Consider the following 20,239-nt stretch of genomic DNA (forward strand, 5'->3'; position numbering starts at 1 on the left):
ATGATAGTGATGTCAAGATTGTAGCGAAATCAATTCGCGACAGAGTTGCATTAATTAACTGGAGAAGGGAGAGAATGTGGCCTGCAAAAGTGGCGGAAGACCAGCGAGAAGTAGAAACAAGTGAAAAACCTACACAACTCCAAGCACAGCCACAGGTTCAAGTTGCACACCCTACCAATGTTGGACAATATATTCCCAGTGAAACAGAAGAGTCCGAACTTGACCAGCACCCGTTTCAGCAGAAACTTCCAGCGAGCATTACATCTGTTGCATGTAAGTCTGGTGTTTGTATTTATTTTTGTCTAAGCTAATAGTAGTTCTTCTCCACGTTGATAGGTCAGGTTTTCTTGGTTTAGTTTCCTACATGATTCTCCAGCAGGGTTTGCAGCTCTTTTGTTCTCACATCTGGTGAGGCATTGTAATCTGTTGATGACTGAAGAACTATAACATCATTGGTTTCTGGTGAAACTATTAACCATAGGAAATGCAATAATAGGAGTAGAAAATCCAATCAAGGGGTCTTCAACCCTTTCTGTAGCAAGAACTACTTCTGATCAGAGAAACTTATTGAAAGCTACTGAAGGCTAAGCAACTTGTGTGTTGTTACTAGACACCCCCACACACATCTTTATTGACTTTAACCCTAATTTCCATAGAGCCAGATAATTTTGTTTGAACAGAAAACTTTGACTAGGAGCACTATGACAGGGTTACCATATGTGTCAGTGTTGCCTTTGGGGATTTATGAACATGTGTGCGTGTGAATAGTATATATGTGTATGGGTGAATGAGAGCCTGTGTCGTATGTACTTGAGGCACAGGAGATACCTTTCGCCATACGTCTCACCGTTGCATGTATAACACAAACTTACAAACATTTGTTTAATGGGAGAAATCTAAAGTGCAGAAAAATGTTCTGCAAAAATGTTCATAATATGGAACATTTTTCTTCACTTTCATTTCTCCCACCTAAATTAATAGCTATATTTCTCAGTTATAAATATGGCACAGTGTCTACTACCCAACGGGAGTAAGATGTCTGCTCTGTGCAAAGGCAACACTTGAAACTGAAGAGAACTTATATGGATTCCATAAAACTAATTTAAAGTTTCTCCCATTTACAAACACCAGGGGCACCTTGCTTCCATTGGCCTGTAAACACTGTGCCATCTTTGCCATTTGTTTAAATGAGAGGAATTTAAAGTGAAGAAACTTTCTTCATAAAACTGGAAGTAAATCCAGTCATTAAGACTTAATTTTTCATAGAAACATTTTTCCTCACTTAAAATTTCTCCCATTAAAAAAAAATACTATTTTTCAGTTGTAAATATGGCAATATCTACTGGCCACTGGGAGCAAGAGGCCTGCTGTTTATAAATGTGACACTTTAAAATAGGAGAATATTAAAATGAAGAGTTCATTTGATCATTAAGGTAACTTTTCATTTTTATTTTCTCCTATTTAAAATAATTCAGAAACATAATTTTGATCTCATGCTTCAATACTGAGGTGACAAGGTCTTTTATGTAAGAGTTAAACACCTCAATGCTTCAGTTCTTCACCACTGTGCCCCAGCACCAGCCTGAGTCATAATCTGACTGAGCAATGCTCATTATCAGGCCCGGCTACCATCAGCATGATGATAATGTAAATAAACACACCCTTCCCTTACTTTAAATGAAACCTGTGATCCTATGCTTATTTAAATATTAACTCTAGGCTGTGAGCTACTTTGACGGTGTCTGTGAGCTAGTGGTAGCTTGATCTACTGGCTGGAGTCACCTGCTCCAATAGTTGTAGCAAATGAGTGTCTCCCCAATTTTCCCCTCGGCCCTACTGCATTACGGACTTCTTTTGTATTGTCTGGTCAGAATTGACCTGCATTTTTACTTTTTAGCATGTTTCCATCGTTTGGATGCACATCGCATGGGTGAATGGGTGGTTCTTTTATTTTCATTTTTGTTTCAGAAGGTAGGAGTGGAGGGCTGTCTCGCCTTACAACGGTGGTGATTTCTGGGGACATTAGAAGGAAGCCCATGTTTATGTCAATAATTATTGGTGTAAAAAGTTGTAACTGATATGAATAGTAAGCTCTACTGCATCTTCCATATGCAAACAAATCCAATCACAATCCTTTTATATTTTAGAAGTCAATGAGGATGTCTTCAAAAGTTGCTGTATTTATTTGTGGCAGGTAGTGAATTGTTATATAGGGTATTCTTGTTAAAGCTCTACCTTCCAAATTATCATCTGTTAAGACTGTAAGCTTTCATGTCTCTTTGTGGGTTGTTCTCATCAGTACATCAAACCACACTCAGAGCTTTGTTTTCTGTCCTAATGGCCATGTTTAACGTATAGGTTACAGACGAAGCTCTAACACCTACATTCTAACGAGACTGCACTGTATTTCGGCTCGCTGTTTAGTGCATATGTGCATCTGTTTGAAGGAAAATACATCTTGTGTGCTTACTTTTGAGGCTACATTAGGATCCAGTATGGTTTGAGTTTCTATGCTGAACTGCAGTTTATGGCTAGCTAGACGTCACACCAGACTCGGAAAAAGAAACAATGTTTGTGTGCAAGTTTAGTTTCTAGTTAATGTTCAGACGAGTTCATATTGATAGTCTAACTTTTGCACTTTAGCACTTGAGTACTTTGGGAAAGGTTGAATTTACATCCAGCGAATAATGTAGAGAAGAGCATCTTAATCTCACTTTTGATATTAAGAGTTGGTTGTCCCTGCCCTCTCTTCTTGATTTCTCTTTGAGGCGCCCCCATGCTCCCCTCCCCCTTCTCTTTATCACTGCCTGCTTCTTTCCCTGTACCCTTTCCCTTTCACCCATGAACCTTTGTCATCCATCCCCCACCCCAAATCTTGCTTTTCTCCCCTCCAAGCTTCTCATTGTAAAGTAGACATGATGGTCCTGTTTATTATGAATTCACAATAGATATATTTAAAACCTTCTAGTGAAATCCTTCCTGTATGGTTATGACTTGGGATAGCCTTTCCATGATACCCCATAGAATATTACATTGATTCTATGTGGTCTCCTCTTATGCCCTTCAGGACAGGGCCTAGCAATCATGGAATCTGGATTCCTGTGTCTTTCACCATACTTTTACCCAAATCTGTTCATAATTGATAAATTACGGCAATTTGAAACTGAATGGTTTTATTGCCTTTCGTTTTGAATTGTAATCGTCCAATATCTGCTTCCAATGACTATAAAGTTTAATTGCAATATGAGGATTAAAATGTTTTTGTTTTCACTATTGCAGTAGTATTATTTACACATTAATGTTTCTCTCTAATACCACACCTCTATACTTGTGAAACAGAATAACAGTCCTCAGCTATGGAATTCCGTCTAGTCCCCCTGAGTAGCAACGTTAAGTAATTCATCAAATCTTCTCTTGTGTGAGGATAGGATGCAATTTGTTGAGTGTGTTAATTTTCGTTGAATAATGAGACTCACCCCAGTTCTGTTGTACTGTTATATATTCTTATCAGACCAAGACTGAACAACCTTCACAAAAGGCCCTCTACTACAGGTTATAATCTTGGGTTTGAGAGGGATCAAGCCTCTGCCCAACTATGACTTGGTCCGGAAATGCTTGCCTACTCTCTATTTCTGCAAAAGCAGGTATTGCATCGTGATCCCCGATTTTTATGGGATGCGGTACCCATACTAACACTTTAAAGACAGGGTTTTATTAAACCAACCCCGGAAAAGTGTTTACCTGTTTTGCCTGTGGTGCAACCCTTGAAATATGTATGCTCTGATGTACCTTTATTTGATTTTTCATTTGCTTTTGAAAATGCAATTTAACCCCTTGGGCGCGCCCGCGATTCTACGCCTGTGTGGCACTTCTGAAGAGTGGGCGGGTTTATGACGGCCCCCAGCCGTCATCAGCACACGCCCACTGTGTAGCATGATGGACGGGGGCCGTCATCAGCATGGAAGGGGTTAATGCAACTTTTCTAGAAAAACGATATAACTCAAAACTTGCATAGACATTTTTTCAATGGTGACAGGGGTGATAGATTCATCTTGTAATTCTTTATTGGAACTCTAATTCTTTGTTATAAATGGGTAAGTACGATAAGGATTAGACAAGATATGAAGAGTTAAAAGGTGCTATTCCGTTTCTGCAGAATGCTATGCCATAGCCCAAGCAAGCTTACAAGACTGCACGTCATTGATCCAGCTGTCTACTGCCGGAGTTGACAATTATTTTCCCAGTTTCTGCCTAGTCATTTCTAATTGAAGATTTACTAGATCTTGTTTGTGGTGCTTTCCGGTGGTGTGGTGGTTTCTTTTCTCTGTGACACCGCCTTGTGGATCAAGTCTTTGCACAGAGGTATACTGACACTCAGTCACAAAAACTATGCAGTTAATTCGGTCAACTGAACTGTTGTGTGTGTTCTGTGCAGGACCTGGAGAGAGGTGGATCACCACAAGAGTCTCATTATCCATTGTGAAATGCAGCTGTTCATCACATGTAAACTTTCAAGTTTCCCCAGACCTTTTTAGATGGTTATTGTTTGATAAAACACATGAACAATCTTCCTTTACTTAATTCCCAAAGTAGTACTTGGCACCATCTTTCCTGCTATTCCTCCAAAAATACTCCTTGTATGGGTTCTCCTACTCTTCAGGCTCCCAAGAGCTATATACAAGATGAACAACAAACCCTTCTATCTCAATGATGATTCAGGAGCATGGATGGACATATTGCAGCTCGTTTTCTGCTCAGATGGACTCCATCTCTGGTACTCATCTTGATGTAGTTTCAGAAGATGGAGGATCAGATGGTAATCTAAACAAAAGCTTTCATTGTGTTTGAGGATTGCCCTAATCCTAGTCACACAGGCAGAATCCTTATCTCCTAAAAAGGGATTTTAATCCCTTTCCTCCTTATTTGATAGCCGGAGGTCCTCCATCTCTTTAGGAGGCTGTCTTTGTTGTGAGCAGTAGAATTTGACTCTTTGCCCCAGCAGCAAGAATAGGACTGCAACTTCCCCTTAAAAGATGTATACAATCAAGGCTACAAAGTTGTTTCCGGTCATATTGGGAATTAACAAGGATGTGGAAATATTGCTTTTCTAGGAGTAGGAGTAAAAAGTGTAAGTGACTAAGGGTCTTTCTGTTGTAAAGAATGAAAAGCACTCGCTCAATTGATGAATATGCAAAGTCTTTTCCCTTGTCTGGCCTGAAGCAAATCTGGGAACCATATGGACTTATACAAGGTATATAGTTCCTGTCAATGACTAAGTTCAGTTTCATAGAATTGAAACGTTTTTGTAATTAACCCCAAAAGAATCTTTACAAAAACCAGTAGTAGCCTGAAAGGGGAGAACTTGACGGAGGGTTCTCTTTTTTAGCTACATCAAAGGGAGAAACTCCATTCAGGGCTTCCTAAGGAGTACCATTACTATTGTTGGTTATCCCTATTAATTACATCCACCAGACTCCGGCAATCCACGATAAAAGCAACACACTCCTGTGCACAAAAGATCATATGCATCTGGCATCTTACTTAGGGATGTACCCCCTAAATATTGAAACTACAGTATCAATGGGACACAATGTCAGAATATCGAAAACAGAAATTGACAAGTATGTAAGTCTATATTTTTTTTATGCCGAACTTTACAAATCTGTAACTACGCTATACGTATTTCTTCAAGGTACTGAGATGTGGAGTTGGGAACAGTACATCTATACATCCCTACATGAACGTGCCTCTTGATATTTTGTCACTCGATATTCTGCCCTCAATATTGTTGTACCACAATGTTATTGTCTGTCGTAATTGTTGAGCGTTGCCTAGGTGTTATTTTAAAAAACAAAAGCCTCATGTACATCCTAGTACTTCTGTCCTGTGCTATGCTTCTCTTCTCACTCCAGTGTGATGGGAACAGGAATAGAAACATGCGATGCCGAACGCAGATAAATAGGCCTCTGACGCATGCAGAGTCAAATCTAGGGTGCAGAAAAAGCCTGCAGTTTGTGCTTTCCAACAATATAATCATTACATTCGGTCATCTATTTTCCACCTTCTGGGATGTTATTTAAATGCTACTGCTTGTTAGTCGAATACTTTTCTATGAGGAGGGCACTTTTAGAGCTTCACTGCTTTAATTTCAGAAAAAAACTTGAAAGGGAACTATGGTCATATTTTACTCTGTAGTGACCTAGGGCCTTTCAGTACAGTCATCTTTTCACACAGCAAGGTCCATCCCCACCCACAGAGCCCTCTGGCTTGCAGCTGGTCATGAATGGAAAGGTGTGCTGCAGGTTTACAATGAGGCTTGTGAGCTGTCAGGTGGTGACACATTTTAAGAAGGAATCATGATGCTGTCTAGTAGGCGCAAGATGGAGGATTGGCGACGTGTGCCTCATCCCTAAAGAGACTGAGATTGAATCCTAAACCATCGTAAAGCGAGCATACTAGCGCCAGCTCTGAGAGCCTGCAGAATCTCTCAGGTTTATCAAACATAATGTGCCACTTGGAATTCGCTTAGCTGTGAGATGTACAAGCTATCGATCAAGCAAAGCAGCCTGTGTAATACCGAGCCCTGGGATCGTACAGATGCTGCAGGAGATTTGTAAATTGAAAAATCAATGCGTGGCCAAGTGCGCAGTGCGCTTGCGTGGGAAGCCTATCTGTAAGAGGATCAGTTTTAATAAATCCGGGTTTTTATTAGGCCCTGGACTTTGATACTCCGGTCCTGCATTGAGTTCTATGTGTTGTAGACTGTGACAGTAAAATAACTACTAAAGCAGTTTAGTGCATTACCTTTTAGGACAATACTATTTCTTGATAAAGATTTTGAATGTATTATGGCCCTATTTCTATAGTGATAAAGTAGCCCAAAAGGATGTGGATCACTGTGCAAGTACAAAAGCTATGATACAATCAAGTAGATTTTAGAGGAGAGGCTGGGTTTTAATGGTTGAACGTGGACTTTTAATTCGTTGTGAAGTAATGCTCTTAAAGGTGTGTGTCTTCAGTTTTTTGTTAAATTGCAGAAGGGTTGGAGCATTCCTGTTGAATACAGGGATGTTTCCAGATTTTCAGTGCATACATGAAGAATATACTTTGTGGGTGTTTTTTTCCGGGACTGAGGCTTTCAGAGAGGGGTTGTCAATGGACATCAATTAATCAAAAGCCAGGGGTAGCAGAAGTGACATCACACACCATTTGTCCTTTACTTTAACTCGCACACACATACTAACACATTGATACACTTTTGCACACATGAACACACACTCACCCGCAAGCATGCATACAACATCCATTTAACAGGATTTTTGACTTACTTTAACTTCCAGATAGGTCATATTCCAGCTAATGTACCCAATTGTTTATTACACTAATAGTGAATAACAATAATCACTATTTGTATGATAAAAAAAATGACAGAAACCAGGCAAGTGGAGCTCCAACCAGTGCCCATTAGAAAGAGTTGTCCCTTGTACAAGGCACTGGTTTTGCCACCTCTGAGGTCAGATGTCGCAAAAGCAGTGCCAGGGGTAGTAAGGGGTGAGCCAGGGGTTGCAGCTACGACCCCAGGAGACCCCTAAATGACATCAATGGGGTTGTCGATTTATCTCCAGTCGGATGGTGACCTGGCTGTGGATATGCGAAGTCGCCTTTGCCATTCCTTAGTTGGGCGATCATTGCATCCATTGCGAAAGACCAGTTCCTGAATACAAAAGGAGAAAATTTGGGAGACCTTTGTCTGTAGTATGCTCTAGTAGCCATTTCCCAAATACATATATTCTTAACAGAAGGCCACCAGAGTATGAATCTTATACTCAATGTTGGTATTAAAGTTATTTACAGACCACACAAACTAATAAATGTATTATTAGATGAGCCTTGGCATCTTGCAAAAATCGTCCAGGAAGTGACATTACACCTCTATCGGACCCCTCACTTAAATTAGAGTGAGTCTATTTTACAGCCGAAGCCAGAGGAACACGCTGCTATACATATTAAATTACGGGCATTTAAAACCAAAATATTATGTCGAACGCAGCAATGATAAAGGCTCATTGCTGAAAGCGTCATTGACTGTTGTTCAAAATGGATGAATTTGTCATTAACTGTAAAACCGCATTCAAGTTTATTGACAAAAGCATAAAGCAGGTGTTGAGTGTGCTGAAAGGGTTTCCGCAACTGGAGCGGGGAGGCTGTTTGGCTTCGAAGGAAGTCACTGTGCAACATATGGAACTGTTCAAACCTGGGCTGTGGAAATATAGGATTTGGGGTCACTGAGCCAAGTAGAAGGGTAGTCTTGCCACAGCTACAAAATAGAATTGTGCGCTTCATGTCACCTTTTTATGTCTGGATGAAAACAGATAAATGAAACTGGCTGTGTAGTGTATACTTCCAGACACCGAATGAGTGTGCCCGCTTCAGACTCTAGAGGAATGCCCATTTTTATTTTCTGGTGCAAAAAAAAGTATAAGAATAATAAGGTAAGGGCTGAGGAGCACAAGCTGAGTCTAATGCAAGAGGGCAAATTTGTAATCCCACTCCATAAAAGAAAAAAATACGTTGAATAACCTATATACACACATCTCAATCATCAGGAAACTAACGTGAAAAACTATTCTGTCATCGTGGGCAGCGTCCTAAACGTAAAGCTATATTGTTAGAAATTGGGTTGTAGGTTGACTAGGGGATGAGCCCCAGTCAAGCTTCAACCACAACCCTAGTCGGGGTAAGAAGCAGGAAAACCCTCAATTAACCTGTGCTTACCCTCTTGTAGCTTGGCACAGAGCAATCAGGCTTAACTTGGAGACAATGTGTAAAGTATTTGTACAACACTTCAGACAGTAAAACTGTGAAAACCCCACACAAAAAGATTCCACAGCAGGTTCGAATGATAGAACTAATGTAATAAATTAAACCAGACCAAAATGACAAAATTCTAATATATACAACTTGGGATATGAATGATTTAAAAAAAATATATATATAAAATAGCACTTAGAAGCAATATGCGCTTATTTGGGATGTCTGGTTGCGCCGGACTGGGACAAAGTCAAAAGTTCATGCTCACCGTGATGGCAGTCGGGTCAGATACAGAGGCCCGTTGAACAAAAGGACTGTAATACTGGTTGCACCAACACAAAGAATGCAGGGTGCAGCTGAGGCAATGCATCCGTGCCGATCCACACACAGCAGCAGCAATGCACCGGTCCTGATTCGCACAGCAATGGTGATGCGTTGCCTCTGATGACCGGTGAGCTGCGATGTGGAGGTTAAGCGTCGTTGAGACGATCATGGGGGATGAGAGGACCTTGCACGAGAAAGACCGTCGCACGATGAAGGTTCCGAAGGCGATTTATCGGGTCCTATCCATGCAGTAGAGGTGGTTCTGATCCATGCTGTGGTGATGTTGCTGATCCATGCAACAGCTATGATTCACTGGTTTCGATCCACACAACAGAGGCAATGCGCCGGTTCTGATTTGTGCAGCAGAGGCGATGTGTCCGTTCTTCAGAAGATGCTTGTGTTCTGCTAGAGCAAACCCCTTGGTCCCACTTTCAAGGGTCCAGGAATTGTAGATCCATGCATGTGTATATAATTCTGAACTCTGAGAGGGTTTTCACTGTGAACATCAGCAGTAGTTGCCTATCATTGCCACCTCAGAATCCTTGATCAACTAAGTGTCTAGAGTTACTTGGGCTGAAGCTGCTATACAAGTTACTTTTTCTTTAACACCTCACTCAGATCTTAGATTATTAGTAAAATCCAGAACACAACATTCAAAGATGAAAAAATGTAAAGCATTGCTCAGAAAGTCTTCATTAAATTCTGCTGCCCCTAAACAGCTTCAGGCCTATTTCATTGTTCCCTTACCTGAATAAATTACTGGAGAATCTAGCCTTCAGCCAGCATCAGTGTTATGAGCCGAAAACTGTCTACTAGACCTCTACCATGCAGGTTTCCACCCAGGCAGAATTACCAAACTAGTGTTGGCATTGGTCATAGATGGTCTAAGATGTCTGACGGGTGGTGGGGGTGTCAGGGCTCAGATAATACTCTGCCTGTCTGCTGCCTTTGAAAGCATTATCCATACCACCTTTGACACCAGACTGTCTAATGTACACACAAACAGCACCCCTAAATCTATCGTATCGGGAGATCTCCAAAATCCAGTGGCCATATTCCTTATTACTCAGTCAAATGGGCTCCGTTTTGGTTTCCTGCAAGTTTCTATCTGGTCATCTTTTGTTCAATATCTAGAGGCACCCTCCTACCGATGTTACTGCATCTTGCTAAAGCACAATTTTACATGTATGCGGATGACCCCCAACTGATCTCTGGTCTGGCTTGTCTTTCTCAGTCATCCCCCTCAAGCAGACTGCCTATCAGGCTCACAGTGGTGGAGATCACTGATCATCATGAAGTACAATCTTACAAAAATGGAGCTCCCACATGCCACTCGGGACACTGCCTTTTGGGTAGTTTATAGATGACCAAAAATAGTGGTCTTCACCAGTATCTGTAGCTTCTACCTGGACTCTAAACTGTCCTGGAACATCCAGGTAACCAACATTGCTAGGATCTGCTTTTTCCACCTATCGACCTTGAAACAAATGATCCTTGTAGTTGACTGCCATCATTGTGTACTTTGTTTACTATACACTGGCCTATGGGAGTTCCATATTTCTGGTGCCGCCAGAGAAGCGTCTACCTCTTCTGCAATTGGTGCCGAATGCTGCTGACCACCTGATTACAGGCATGGCCATGTGCAAGTGAGAACATTTAACAAAATGCTGCGAGTGCCCATTGTTAGGGCTGCTACATATCAAATTCCATCGCACTCCGTGAACGGGCAGTGATATTGCAGATTAGTGAGGTCACTGATCACTTGCAGTAATTTATGAGCAACTAATGTTGCTAGTTTCTCCTTAATGACCTGTTAAGACGTGTCAATGGGTCTGTAATATAGTAACTAACAGGAGTTAATAGGCAGAATATGCTAACTAATATACAGAAATTATACAAGATCTGGCGGTGTTAACTGTGTATTAAAATAGAGGCTGCACTTCTGCATATCGAGATAAAAAGTTAGATTCTGCTCTGCCCATCAAACATATAAGATTCCATTTGCCTACAAATCAGAGGGTGTGGCCTAATGGCCAGAGCTGCTGATTTAGGAGCTGGGGGTCCAGGTTCAAGTCTCTGCATTGGCTCAACATCCTGTGATTCTGGGCTCATCACTTAATCTCTCCGTGCCCATGGACAGGGCCTGGATACCCTGACGGGTGATGAGCTGCGCTATACAAATCCTATTTATTTATATTAAAAATGTATACGTGCCTTGCACTGAAGCATATGATGTGGCAGCTGTGATTTCCAGAGCAGCCACATGGGGTACTCCTAACACTTTCTCGATGCAATGCGAACTGGAGACTAGCTCACTAGCTATTGCTCGCTCCACACAGGCTATTTTATTAAATATCTGTGGCTAAATACAGCGGCAGCTCCTCCGGTAATGCGGAGGAGCATCTCCCCACTGCTCTGCCAGCAGTGTAAAAAGGAAAACAAAAATGATAGTTATTTTCTTTTTTCTTCCGGGTGGGTGGGGCTGGGCTGGCCATTGCAGAGGGCAGGGTAAGGAGTGTTCAGCACACTCCCTAAGTGCTCATGACTGCTTGGCCGGCCCTTTTGGGCCGCCCAAACAATCCAGCGCACTTTGCATCTTCCCCACCAGGCTGCATTACACAGCCTGGTGGGAAACATGCCCAGTCTCCAAGCCCCTGTCTGAGTGCCGAACATCGGCGCTCAGACCAATCACAATGCTGCTGTAAGACAGCATTGGGATTGGACAGGGTATTCTGGGAAGCTGTGTGCTTCCTGTTCCTGGGTGGCGGAGTGAGCTAAAGAACGGTGATGGATTAAACCCAGATCAGTTGACTGGGGGTGAGTGTTTGTATTGTCAACGCTCCGTCCATCACCACCTTTGGTTTTTCTTTGTTTGCCCTAAGTGTGGCAGGGTATGCTCAGACGTGAGTCCCTTGCTCACTTTGCCCCTGGAGTCAAGCAAGCCCGGCTGAAGACGGCTGTAATGCCAGAAACCGGTCCTGGGAAGCTTGATTCCGGTCCAGGGAAGACATGGCTTGGCAGTTCGGGCTGGACTGTTCCCATGAGGCACAGGGTCAGACTGATTTGCATATGGCCATGTCTGAACTGGGGTGGCGGAGTGAGCTAAAGAACGGTGATGGATTAAACCCAGATCAGTTGACTGGGGGTGAGTGTTTGTATTGTCAACGCTCCGTCCATCACCACCTTTGGTTTTTCTTTGCTTCCTGTTGCTGCCAGAAGGTGAGGGAGGAGAGGCAGCGGCACCTGGCAACTTTTTTTGTATTCCCCCTCCTCCGCTAACCCCCGCAACCTCCCCCCAATACCATCTGCCCTCAGTAGCAGCCACTACTGGCTAAAAAATGATGTCCTTACTACCTAGCTTCCATTTTGACTTCTTACTACACACCCGATCTATTTCTTTCTAGGGAATCCTACAATGAAGATAAGGGAGGTTGGGTGGAAACTGGAGTAAAAACAAACTGCTTTGCCCAGTAAAACTGCTCATTTTTTTCCGTAAGATCAATTCTCCTTGCAATGGCCTTCTCGCCCTTCCTTATCTGTGCTCCACCCTATTACTTCTTGGTGGTGATAAGACATTGTCCAAGGCAATTTTGTGCTATGGACACATACTGTAAAAGGGAAAAATCTGCTAAGGAGGGCAATACTTATTAGGCGTGTATACGGTGGCGAGTTGCAAAATATTCCCACAATGTTTTCTGCTTATATGTTTCACAATCTCAGTGTACCTTCGTTCAGGGGCTTTTCCAGTGGTTCACAAACCCCAATACCGCTAATGAATACTTTCCGATTATTTTAAAAGCTTTCTACTGTGATTACAGTGGCCGTGTAGACTGCCAGGTCTAATCCCTGGGGATAATGTAGATGAAGGTCTTGAAACAAAATGAACTGTGATCACTGTTTCAGTGGTCTCCTGAAGGAGAATGTGATTTGATTTTAATAGGATATGGCAACCTCCTGCTGGACTTAAACCCACTCTCAAGGAAAGCCTCGAGATACTGAGATATGGAAGTGAGCATCCCTTCTGAATCCATTTGTGGCAGCTCAATCCCGGTCAATTACATAATGAGCTTGACAGTAATGTTTTCTTTTTGACGCAGTGGTAATAAATCCCTGTGCAGTGCAATGGGGAGCATTCCCTTTTTGAAAAAAGACTAACTTGCAGCCAGATTAGTAAAGGTGAAGTTGGATACAAACTCGGATGTTTTTATTCTATCTACGTTTTATAAAGTATTTTTTGTATTTTGATTCATGCACCGTTCTGAACTAATTCTGTGCTTGTCTAATACATTTGAATTGCATAGACTGATAGTTTCCCAACTTCAAAAGCTCTAAATGACTGCTGGTGCAGTAAGAGGAGCTAACAAAGGTTAACGTTTTAACAACACCTTTATTTGGGGCATAGGCTGCAGATCATACAGAATGTGCCTGTCAGGCTAATCTGGCGGTTCTTTCCGCCAACACACCTCGCCCCATCGCGAGTATCTTCATTGGCTGCCTGTTGCACAACAAGCACTGTCAAAGCCAATAGGTTTCACCTATGACAGCTTGGGTGCTAAGATATTGTTAGAGCCATTTGCACTATGCGGCTGGAGAGGGCCAAATTATGAAGCAGGGTTGAGCAAAATATGCTGCGAGAAAAGGCAAATTACGCGGCATAATTTGTACTAGTATTTCATTACTGTCTTCTTTTAAATGTGTTAACACTGTCTGGGCTTTGGTTGTACTTCATTAGTACCGTTTTAATACATAAATATAGCAATAAGCAACAGAAAGATGGGCAGTCCAGCTTTGCAAAGGGCCTTCCACTGTGCTGCAACACGTGTCTCTGCATTATTAGTGCAGCACGCTGTATGCTATTAAATTATTAAACACTCCTTGGGTATTACAGCACTGCACATGCTTAAAAGCACGGCACGTGTATTCTAGGACACTGCACTGCATGGTTCTAGCAGTAACCTAGAACAGCACACTAACTTATAACAGCCCACTGCAGTTTGAGAGCGGAAAGCACTACACACTGTGTAAAAACACCAATAGCTACACACAGCACAAATCTGGTGTGAAAGCAAAAAGCGCTATATTGAAATGTTCGATTATTTTTTTTTTTTATTCGTTTCTTGTGCAGTTCATGCTGTCTGCTAAGGTTTCGTGTCGCTCAGGAGTGTGAAAGGTCGCCCGATGATGGGGCGGAGTGAGGGGGTAGGGTGGATTAAAAAAACATCCTTTTTTCAGGTCTCGCCCGCGTAGCAGTGCATGCGCTGCATTGCACGCTAGTCCTTGGTTTTCTGTCCGGTTTCTTTGGAAGTGGGGTTGGTGACCACCCTGTCTCCCTTAGGCCCCGTCCCCTTAGGTCTCGCCTGCGTTGCTCACTTGCAAGATATATAGTTGTTGGTTTTCGGTCTGTTTTTTTTGGAAGTGGGGTTGGTGACTGCCCTGTCTCCCCTAAGCCCTGCCCCTTAGGTCTCACCTGCGTTGCAGCTCATGCGCTGCTCGATCTATAGTCATTGTTTTTCTTTCCGGTTTCTTTGGAAGTGGGTTGTTGACCACCTTGTCTCCCTTAGGCCCCGCCCTCTCACCTAGCATTGCAGCGCATGTGCGCTGCGTCTCTTCACGTTGTGTCCTTGTCTCCAGTACCCCATAGTATAATATTATTATGCCCGTGGTTTTTTGCACCACCATCTCCCCGCCCGCATTACTCTGTCCATGAATTTTCGCACCCCCCACCCGCACTCTGCTGTCCATGCATTGGGGTTTCTTCACATTTCCCCTTTTTTCTTAAACTGAGAGCTCTTGGAAACTGGTACTTTACAGATATTAAGTCGTATATGCACAATATGCACAAGCACTGGAGAGGTCAATAGTTCCAGCTTTGTTATATTGCATGCATACAGGGACTAAATGGCACACTGCAGGGAAGTTTAGATTATACATACAGGCTCACGACCACCCTTCTGCCCCGCTTGCGGCCCCTGGCACCAGCTTCCATTGCTGCAGACGTAGCACCTTCTCCGAAGCAGACCTCACACTGACTCTCCCAGGAGGGGCGCTGTAACCTGGCGGACCTCAGAGCTGCAGTACCCCCGCATAGCCTTCGAGGAGCTAAGCTGGATAATATAAGTCATGAAGAGGTGATGGTGGTGAATTTCTTGTAACACTTTGTTTTTCAAAGACAGGGCTTCAAATGTCGGTCTGACTCCTGTGATTAACAGCTTCTAATTCGCCTAATGTGGAGGACTGCGTTCTCCCTTCACCATAATCATCACAATAAAGTTCATTCGGTTTCATGCAATCTTTTAACACCTTGAACGCTATGGGGATTTTTCTCCTGTGCTGGGAATCAGCAGATACCACTTTACATGACGAGCTGGGCTCGTCATCAGCGTAGCAGGAGGCTACTGCATGACGAGCCCAGCTCGTCATCAGCGTCGAAGGGGTTAAATCCATAAAAGTGTAAACCAATGTGTTTCTCTTTCATTTCTCGGCAAGGTGAGTGCATTTTAAACCTTATCTAGGATTCTTGTGCTTGGCACACAAGAGTCAGACATGGGATTGTTTACGGTATGGAAACATTTTCACGCACTTATTAAAAAACCATTTGCTTAATTTTTTTAATTCAAAATCTATTAGCGCATCCAGGAAACCTACTCGACAGAAGGTTAAAAACCACGCAACAACACTGAGCACAACGCAAGAGCAGAGAGCACAGCAGCGTGTGTAGAAGCCCGCCTAAGTGCCAGCGCACTTCACGCCTCATCATCATCCAAGAAGTGCTGACTTAGCAGGTGAACCCTCTCCACCCACCTCCCGTTTAGGGCAGTATGAACCCGGGTTCACCTCCTGTTTAGGGTAGTATGACCTGGGGTTCACCTCCTGTTTAGGGCAGTATGACCCAGTGCCTCTGTGCACCTTCTCCATTTGCGACCCTGACAGTCTCCTGGTTACTTTCAGAGTATTTTATGTTTAAGGCTTCCCTTCATCTTTTCTTCTGCTCACGGTTCTGTTTGCTTTGCACAGCGGGCAACTTCATTGGTGATACTACTGTGTGATTCATTGTCCCTCAGCTGCTGCATGAGAACCTGGCCCTGGTCACTTAGTCCTGTCTCTGGGGTGCTTGAGTTCCTTGTTATAAGCAGGCTTTCAGGAACAAATCACTCAAAATGATGTCCTTTAAAAAACAACTTATTCCAACGTGTAAATTAATGAAACAACAACTACGCTGTCCTCTTTATTACCCACTGAAAGAAAACAACAATTATTGGAGAACCCTGAGCACCCAATCTTATAATAAAGAGGGAGTGAAGCCTCAAGTGTACACTCACTAGAAGTGTGACGTCATCCAGCCACTGTTCATTGGTCACAGCTCCTTTGGATGGGGTGGTTTCATCGGTTTGTAATTGCACTTTGGCTTAAGCTTTCTTACAGACCACAGGAGCATCAGCCTTTATACTCACTCTGATGTGTAGGGATGAGCCCTGACTAAGGCTAGGGCCGGGTTCTCCTCTTCTGTTTAGGTACCTAAGCCAGGGTTCTGCTGTCGAGGCACTTACGCCCAGGTTCTGTTGTTGAGACACTTAGGCCAGGGTTCTGTTGTTGAGGCACTTAGGCCAGGGTTCTGCTGTTGAGGCACTTAGGGCCGCGTTCTGCTGTCGAGACACTTAGGCCTGGGTTCTGCTGTTCAGATACATAGGCCGGGTTCTGTTTTAAGGCACTTAGGGCCAGGTTCTGCTGTTGAGGCACTTAGGGCGGCCATCTCGTCAGATGCAACCAAGCCACCTCTTACAACCATGTAGCAAAGACCACCCACAAAGCACAAACTATGTTTTTGACAGCAGACGCGTGTAGCTGACAAGTATTTCCCCATTGTGCGACTTAGCAATTTTTTCAGTGTACTTAGATGTGACATTTCAGTGCCTTTTTCGTGACACACTTGGGGAAACATCTTATTGCCGTAAAATGCAGTAGAATCAAAGTTATTACTACAGCCATTTAAATTACCACCGTTCAGGCCCGGACTGGCCGTTGCGGGCACCGGGCAATCCCCCGGTGCGCCACAAGGGTGGGGGCCGGTTTTGGGCCCTTGGGGCCGTTTTTGTTACAGGGCCGTGTTTGCAGCATAGCTGCAAAATCGGCCCTGTAACAAAAACGGCCGAAAACCGGCCCCGGCAAAGAGCTCGGTCGCACCCCCAGGAGGCCTGCCGAGCACTTTGCCAGGGCCGGTTTTTGTTCTCAGTCCTGCCCTGGTTTGTGACACTTGTGAATTAGAAAGACCCCGAAAACAACCCTTCCCTTGACATATATCCCATTTCAAACAGGATGGTTCTGGATAATTTTGTGGAATAACAACAAAGAAAGCATCTAAAAGCAGCGTTTAAATGTAGCCTGAATCACTAATGCTATAAACCTTACCTGCAAATGTTGCATTTTGCGCCGCTCAGAAAGGCTTTGGAGGGCTATCCAGGCCCCACGGCGGCAGCCCGCTCTTCACAGCCTAGGTAAATACAACTCTGGGCACGAATGCGGTCTTGGGACCACGGCTGTATGACTCACTACTCTGGGGCAGAGGCCAGGCTGAGAGGCGCTGCCTTTGGACATGGGGGAGGTGAGAGTTAAACTTTTGGTACCTGATGTGTGTGTTTGTGTGGTGGCCCGAGGGAAAGAGAAAGCCAGTGTGTGTGAAGGTTTTTTTGATTGGCGTTCTCTCTTTTTATAGGACTGTTCTCAACTTTAAATCGTACAACCAATTGAAACATATACACAAGCATTTGCAATGCAATAGGTCTCGCATTTACACAAGTTTTAGCTAGTGGCATTGTAAATGACAATACTTTTTATTTGTTTTTGTTTTTAAAACATTAATAAAAGGCATTATCATTTTTAATGCCAATAGCTCAAGCTTGCGTAAATGCGAGACCTATTACATTGCAAATGCTTGTTAGTACAGATTGGATCTGACAGTCCAAGGACCTCCCCTGAAAAGAGCTTGGCTTTTAAAAGGAGCTTTTCAAAAGAATAAACTATTTAATAAACGTATATGTGTTTCAGACATACACAGACTAACATGCATATACACAAATTTGCTTATTTGTGCAGCTCTAGGAAAAGGCCGCTCAACCGCCCCCACCTCCCCATCCGTGTGTGCGTCAGCCCAGGCTGAGACAGCTTCCCGGGCGCACACACAGACAGTTTTAGACCTGCTGTGGGATGGCTGGTCGAGCGACAGTCTTATTGCAGCCGCACCAGAGTACTTCACAGGTATTTAAAAGACCATTTACTTCTTAACATGGCTTTATTTTTTCACCCCCTTCTTAGAGCCCCTGCATCTCCACTCTACCTACTGCTGGAAGAAATAGCCCCCCCCCCCCTGAAATTTTATTTGCTCCCCCCCCACCCCCCTAAATTGGGCTCTAGTTGCCCAAGCACTGTGCTGGCGAAACCTAACAACACCGATGGCTTGTGCAATAGGATCGTGTAATTTCCTTTTCTCAGAGCGGTCGCAAAACCAACTGGTTTGATATTTTTTTGAGAAAACTCTGGTATTCTGGCTCCTTTGAAATTTTTATTTCCAGGAAGATCTATGCCCCCGCCAAGAGACCCTTATATGTATTGTTCGATGTAAAAAGTATAAACCAGTCGAATCGTAACCGAAATTCCTCTACAGCCATGCATCATTCCGAATAGATGTTATTCTCACGTTTTTTTTGGATTTTTTTGTTTGCATCACTGCCAATTTGCACTTTTTGTCTCTTGCTGCTTGTCTAGCATTTTCGGTATTTAATTTTTTTGATGCTTGAATACTATTTGCATTGCCCCATGGAGTCTTTGGCGTCATCATAACAAAACGTAGCACCGCGAGCACGGAACCCACACCCGGGCATACATGTCATCAATTTGCCATTGCTTGAAATTAAAATATTAAAGTGGAGGTACTCTGACTCCCAGGATACCTGGTTGCTACTTAGTAGTGCTTATACGCTAGCATTAAAAGCACTCCATTCCTTTGAATGTTAAAAATAAGACCGTGTCTTTCAAATTATAAAGTGCTGCCACTTAATAATTGTCCATTTAAAGCATGGATTTCCCTGTTAAGGGGTGGACCTCCCTAGTTTAATGAGTCAAAGCCCATTTCACTATTGTTTTATTGAAGAAATGCATGTGCCTGCCTCCTAAATTGCTAAAATATTTACCGGGTCCGAAACAGAAATGTCTTCATTGACTCATTCCAGTATAACGTTGCTGGCTTGGGAGCAGTGCGATTACAGGGCTCTAAGTGCCCATGTTCCGCGACATGAAGAAATGTGAAATGCCTTTGGCTTCTAGGTTGTTTCCTCAATTAGAGGCCAGTTCAAATGGAGCTCGATCTCAGTGGTTTGTGGCACATGGCTAGGTGTGAGGTATGTGAGCTTGGAGGCCACCCTCCAAGAAAAGGCTAGCAGCAAGATGAGCCACAGGGCCAGAGGTATGCAGAGCTGACCCTCACTGTATTGACGGTACAGTATTAGCAGAAGCTTGGCTATGAGAGCCACGCCCCTGCACACCCACTGGCTGCACTCCCACGCAAATTAATGCTCCCTTCCATAATGCAACTGGTGCTCATGCAAAGCACTCCTATACCTTCGGTTCGCATTGTCACTTTTTTTTTTGTTTAAGCGATTTTACAAACAGCAGGAGGGGTAGGGGAAGGTGATAGGAAGCACAAGTAGTGGGAAGGGTAAAGCAGCATGTAGGAGCTGGAGAGCATGGAGAGTGCAAGTCAAAACAGCAGCGGCATGAAGACGATGGAACACATGTACTGGTGTGGAGTGCAGGGAAGAAATTATAAAATGATCACGTTTTAAATTCATGCTGCCAGGGAAACATAGTATTGGTAAACAGTAAATGCTGTGCAGCCTTAATGTAAGAAAAAAGTTCCACCCACTAAAGCGGATGAGAAGGAATACTTGGGCATTGTGATGCTGGTAAGAGAAACACACAACCTATAACCAATAGGAATGGAGGAAAAGTTAAGTGGCAAGCACACTGACCAATTAGAAGTGAAGGCGGGATGTAAGCCCCTTTTAAGATATAGTAAAAACAATAGATTTCATCAGCACTGGGCTAGCGCCGT

The 20,239-nt window shown here is 43.4% G+C and overlaps 1 protein-coding gene across 1 annotated transcript in view; it reads left to right on the forward strand.

Annotated features, from left to right (window-relative positions):
- Positions 1–20,239, forward strand: part of WNK2 (WNK lysine deficient protein kinase 2) — a 581,173-nt gene that overhangs the window by 252,305 nt on the left and 308,629 nt on the right. Inside the window, exon 8 of the mRNA XM_078661612.1 lies at positions 1–273. This exon is cut by the window's left edge and continues 19 nt beyond it. Coding sequence (XP_078517738.1) covers positions 1–273 — 273 coding nt within the window. The remainder of the gene's footprint in view (positions 274–20,239) is intronic.

This window comes from Lissotriton helveticus, chromosome 9, assembly GCF_964261635.1.
Source record: "Lissotriton helveticus chromosome 9, aLisHel1.1, whole genome shotgun sequence".
Classification (NCBI taxonomy): Eukaryota; Metazoa; Chordata; class Amphibia; order Caudata; family Salamandridae; genus Lissotriton; species Lissotriton helveticus.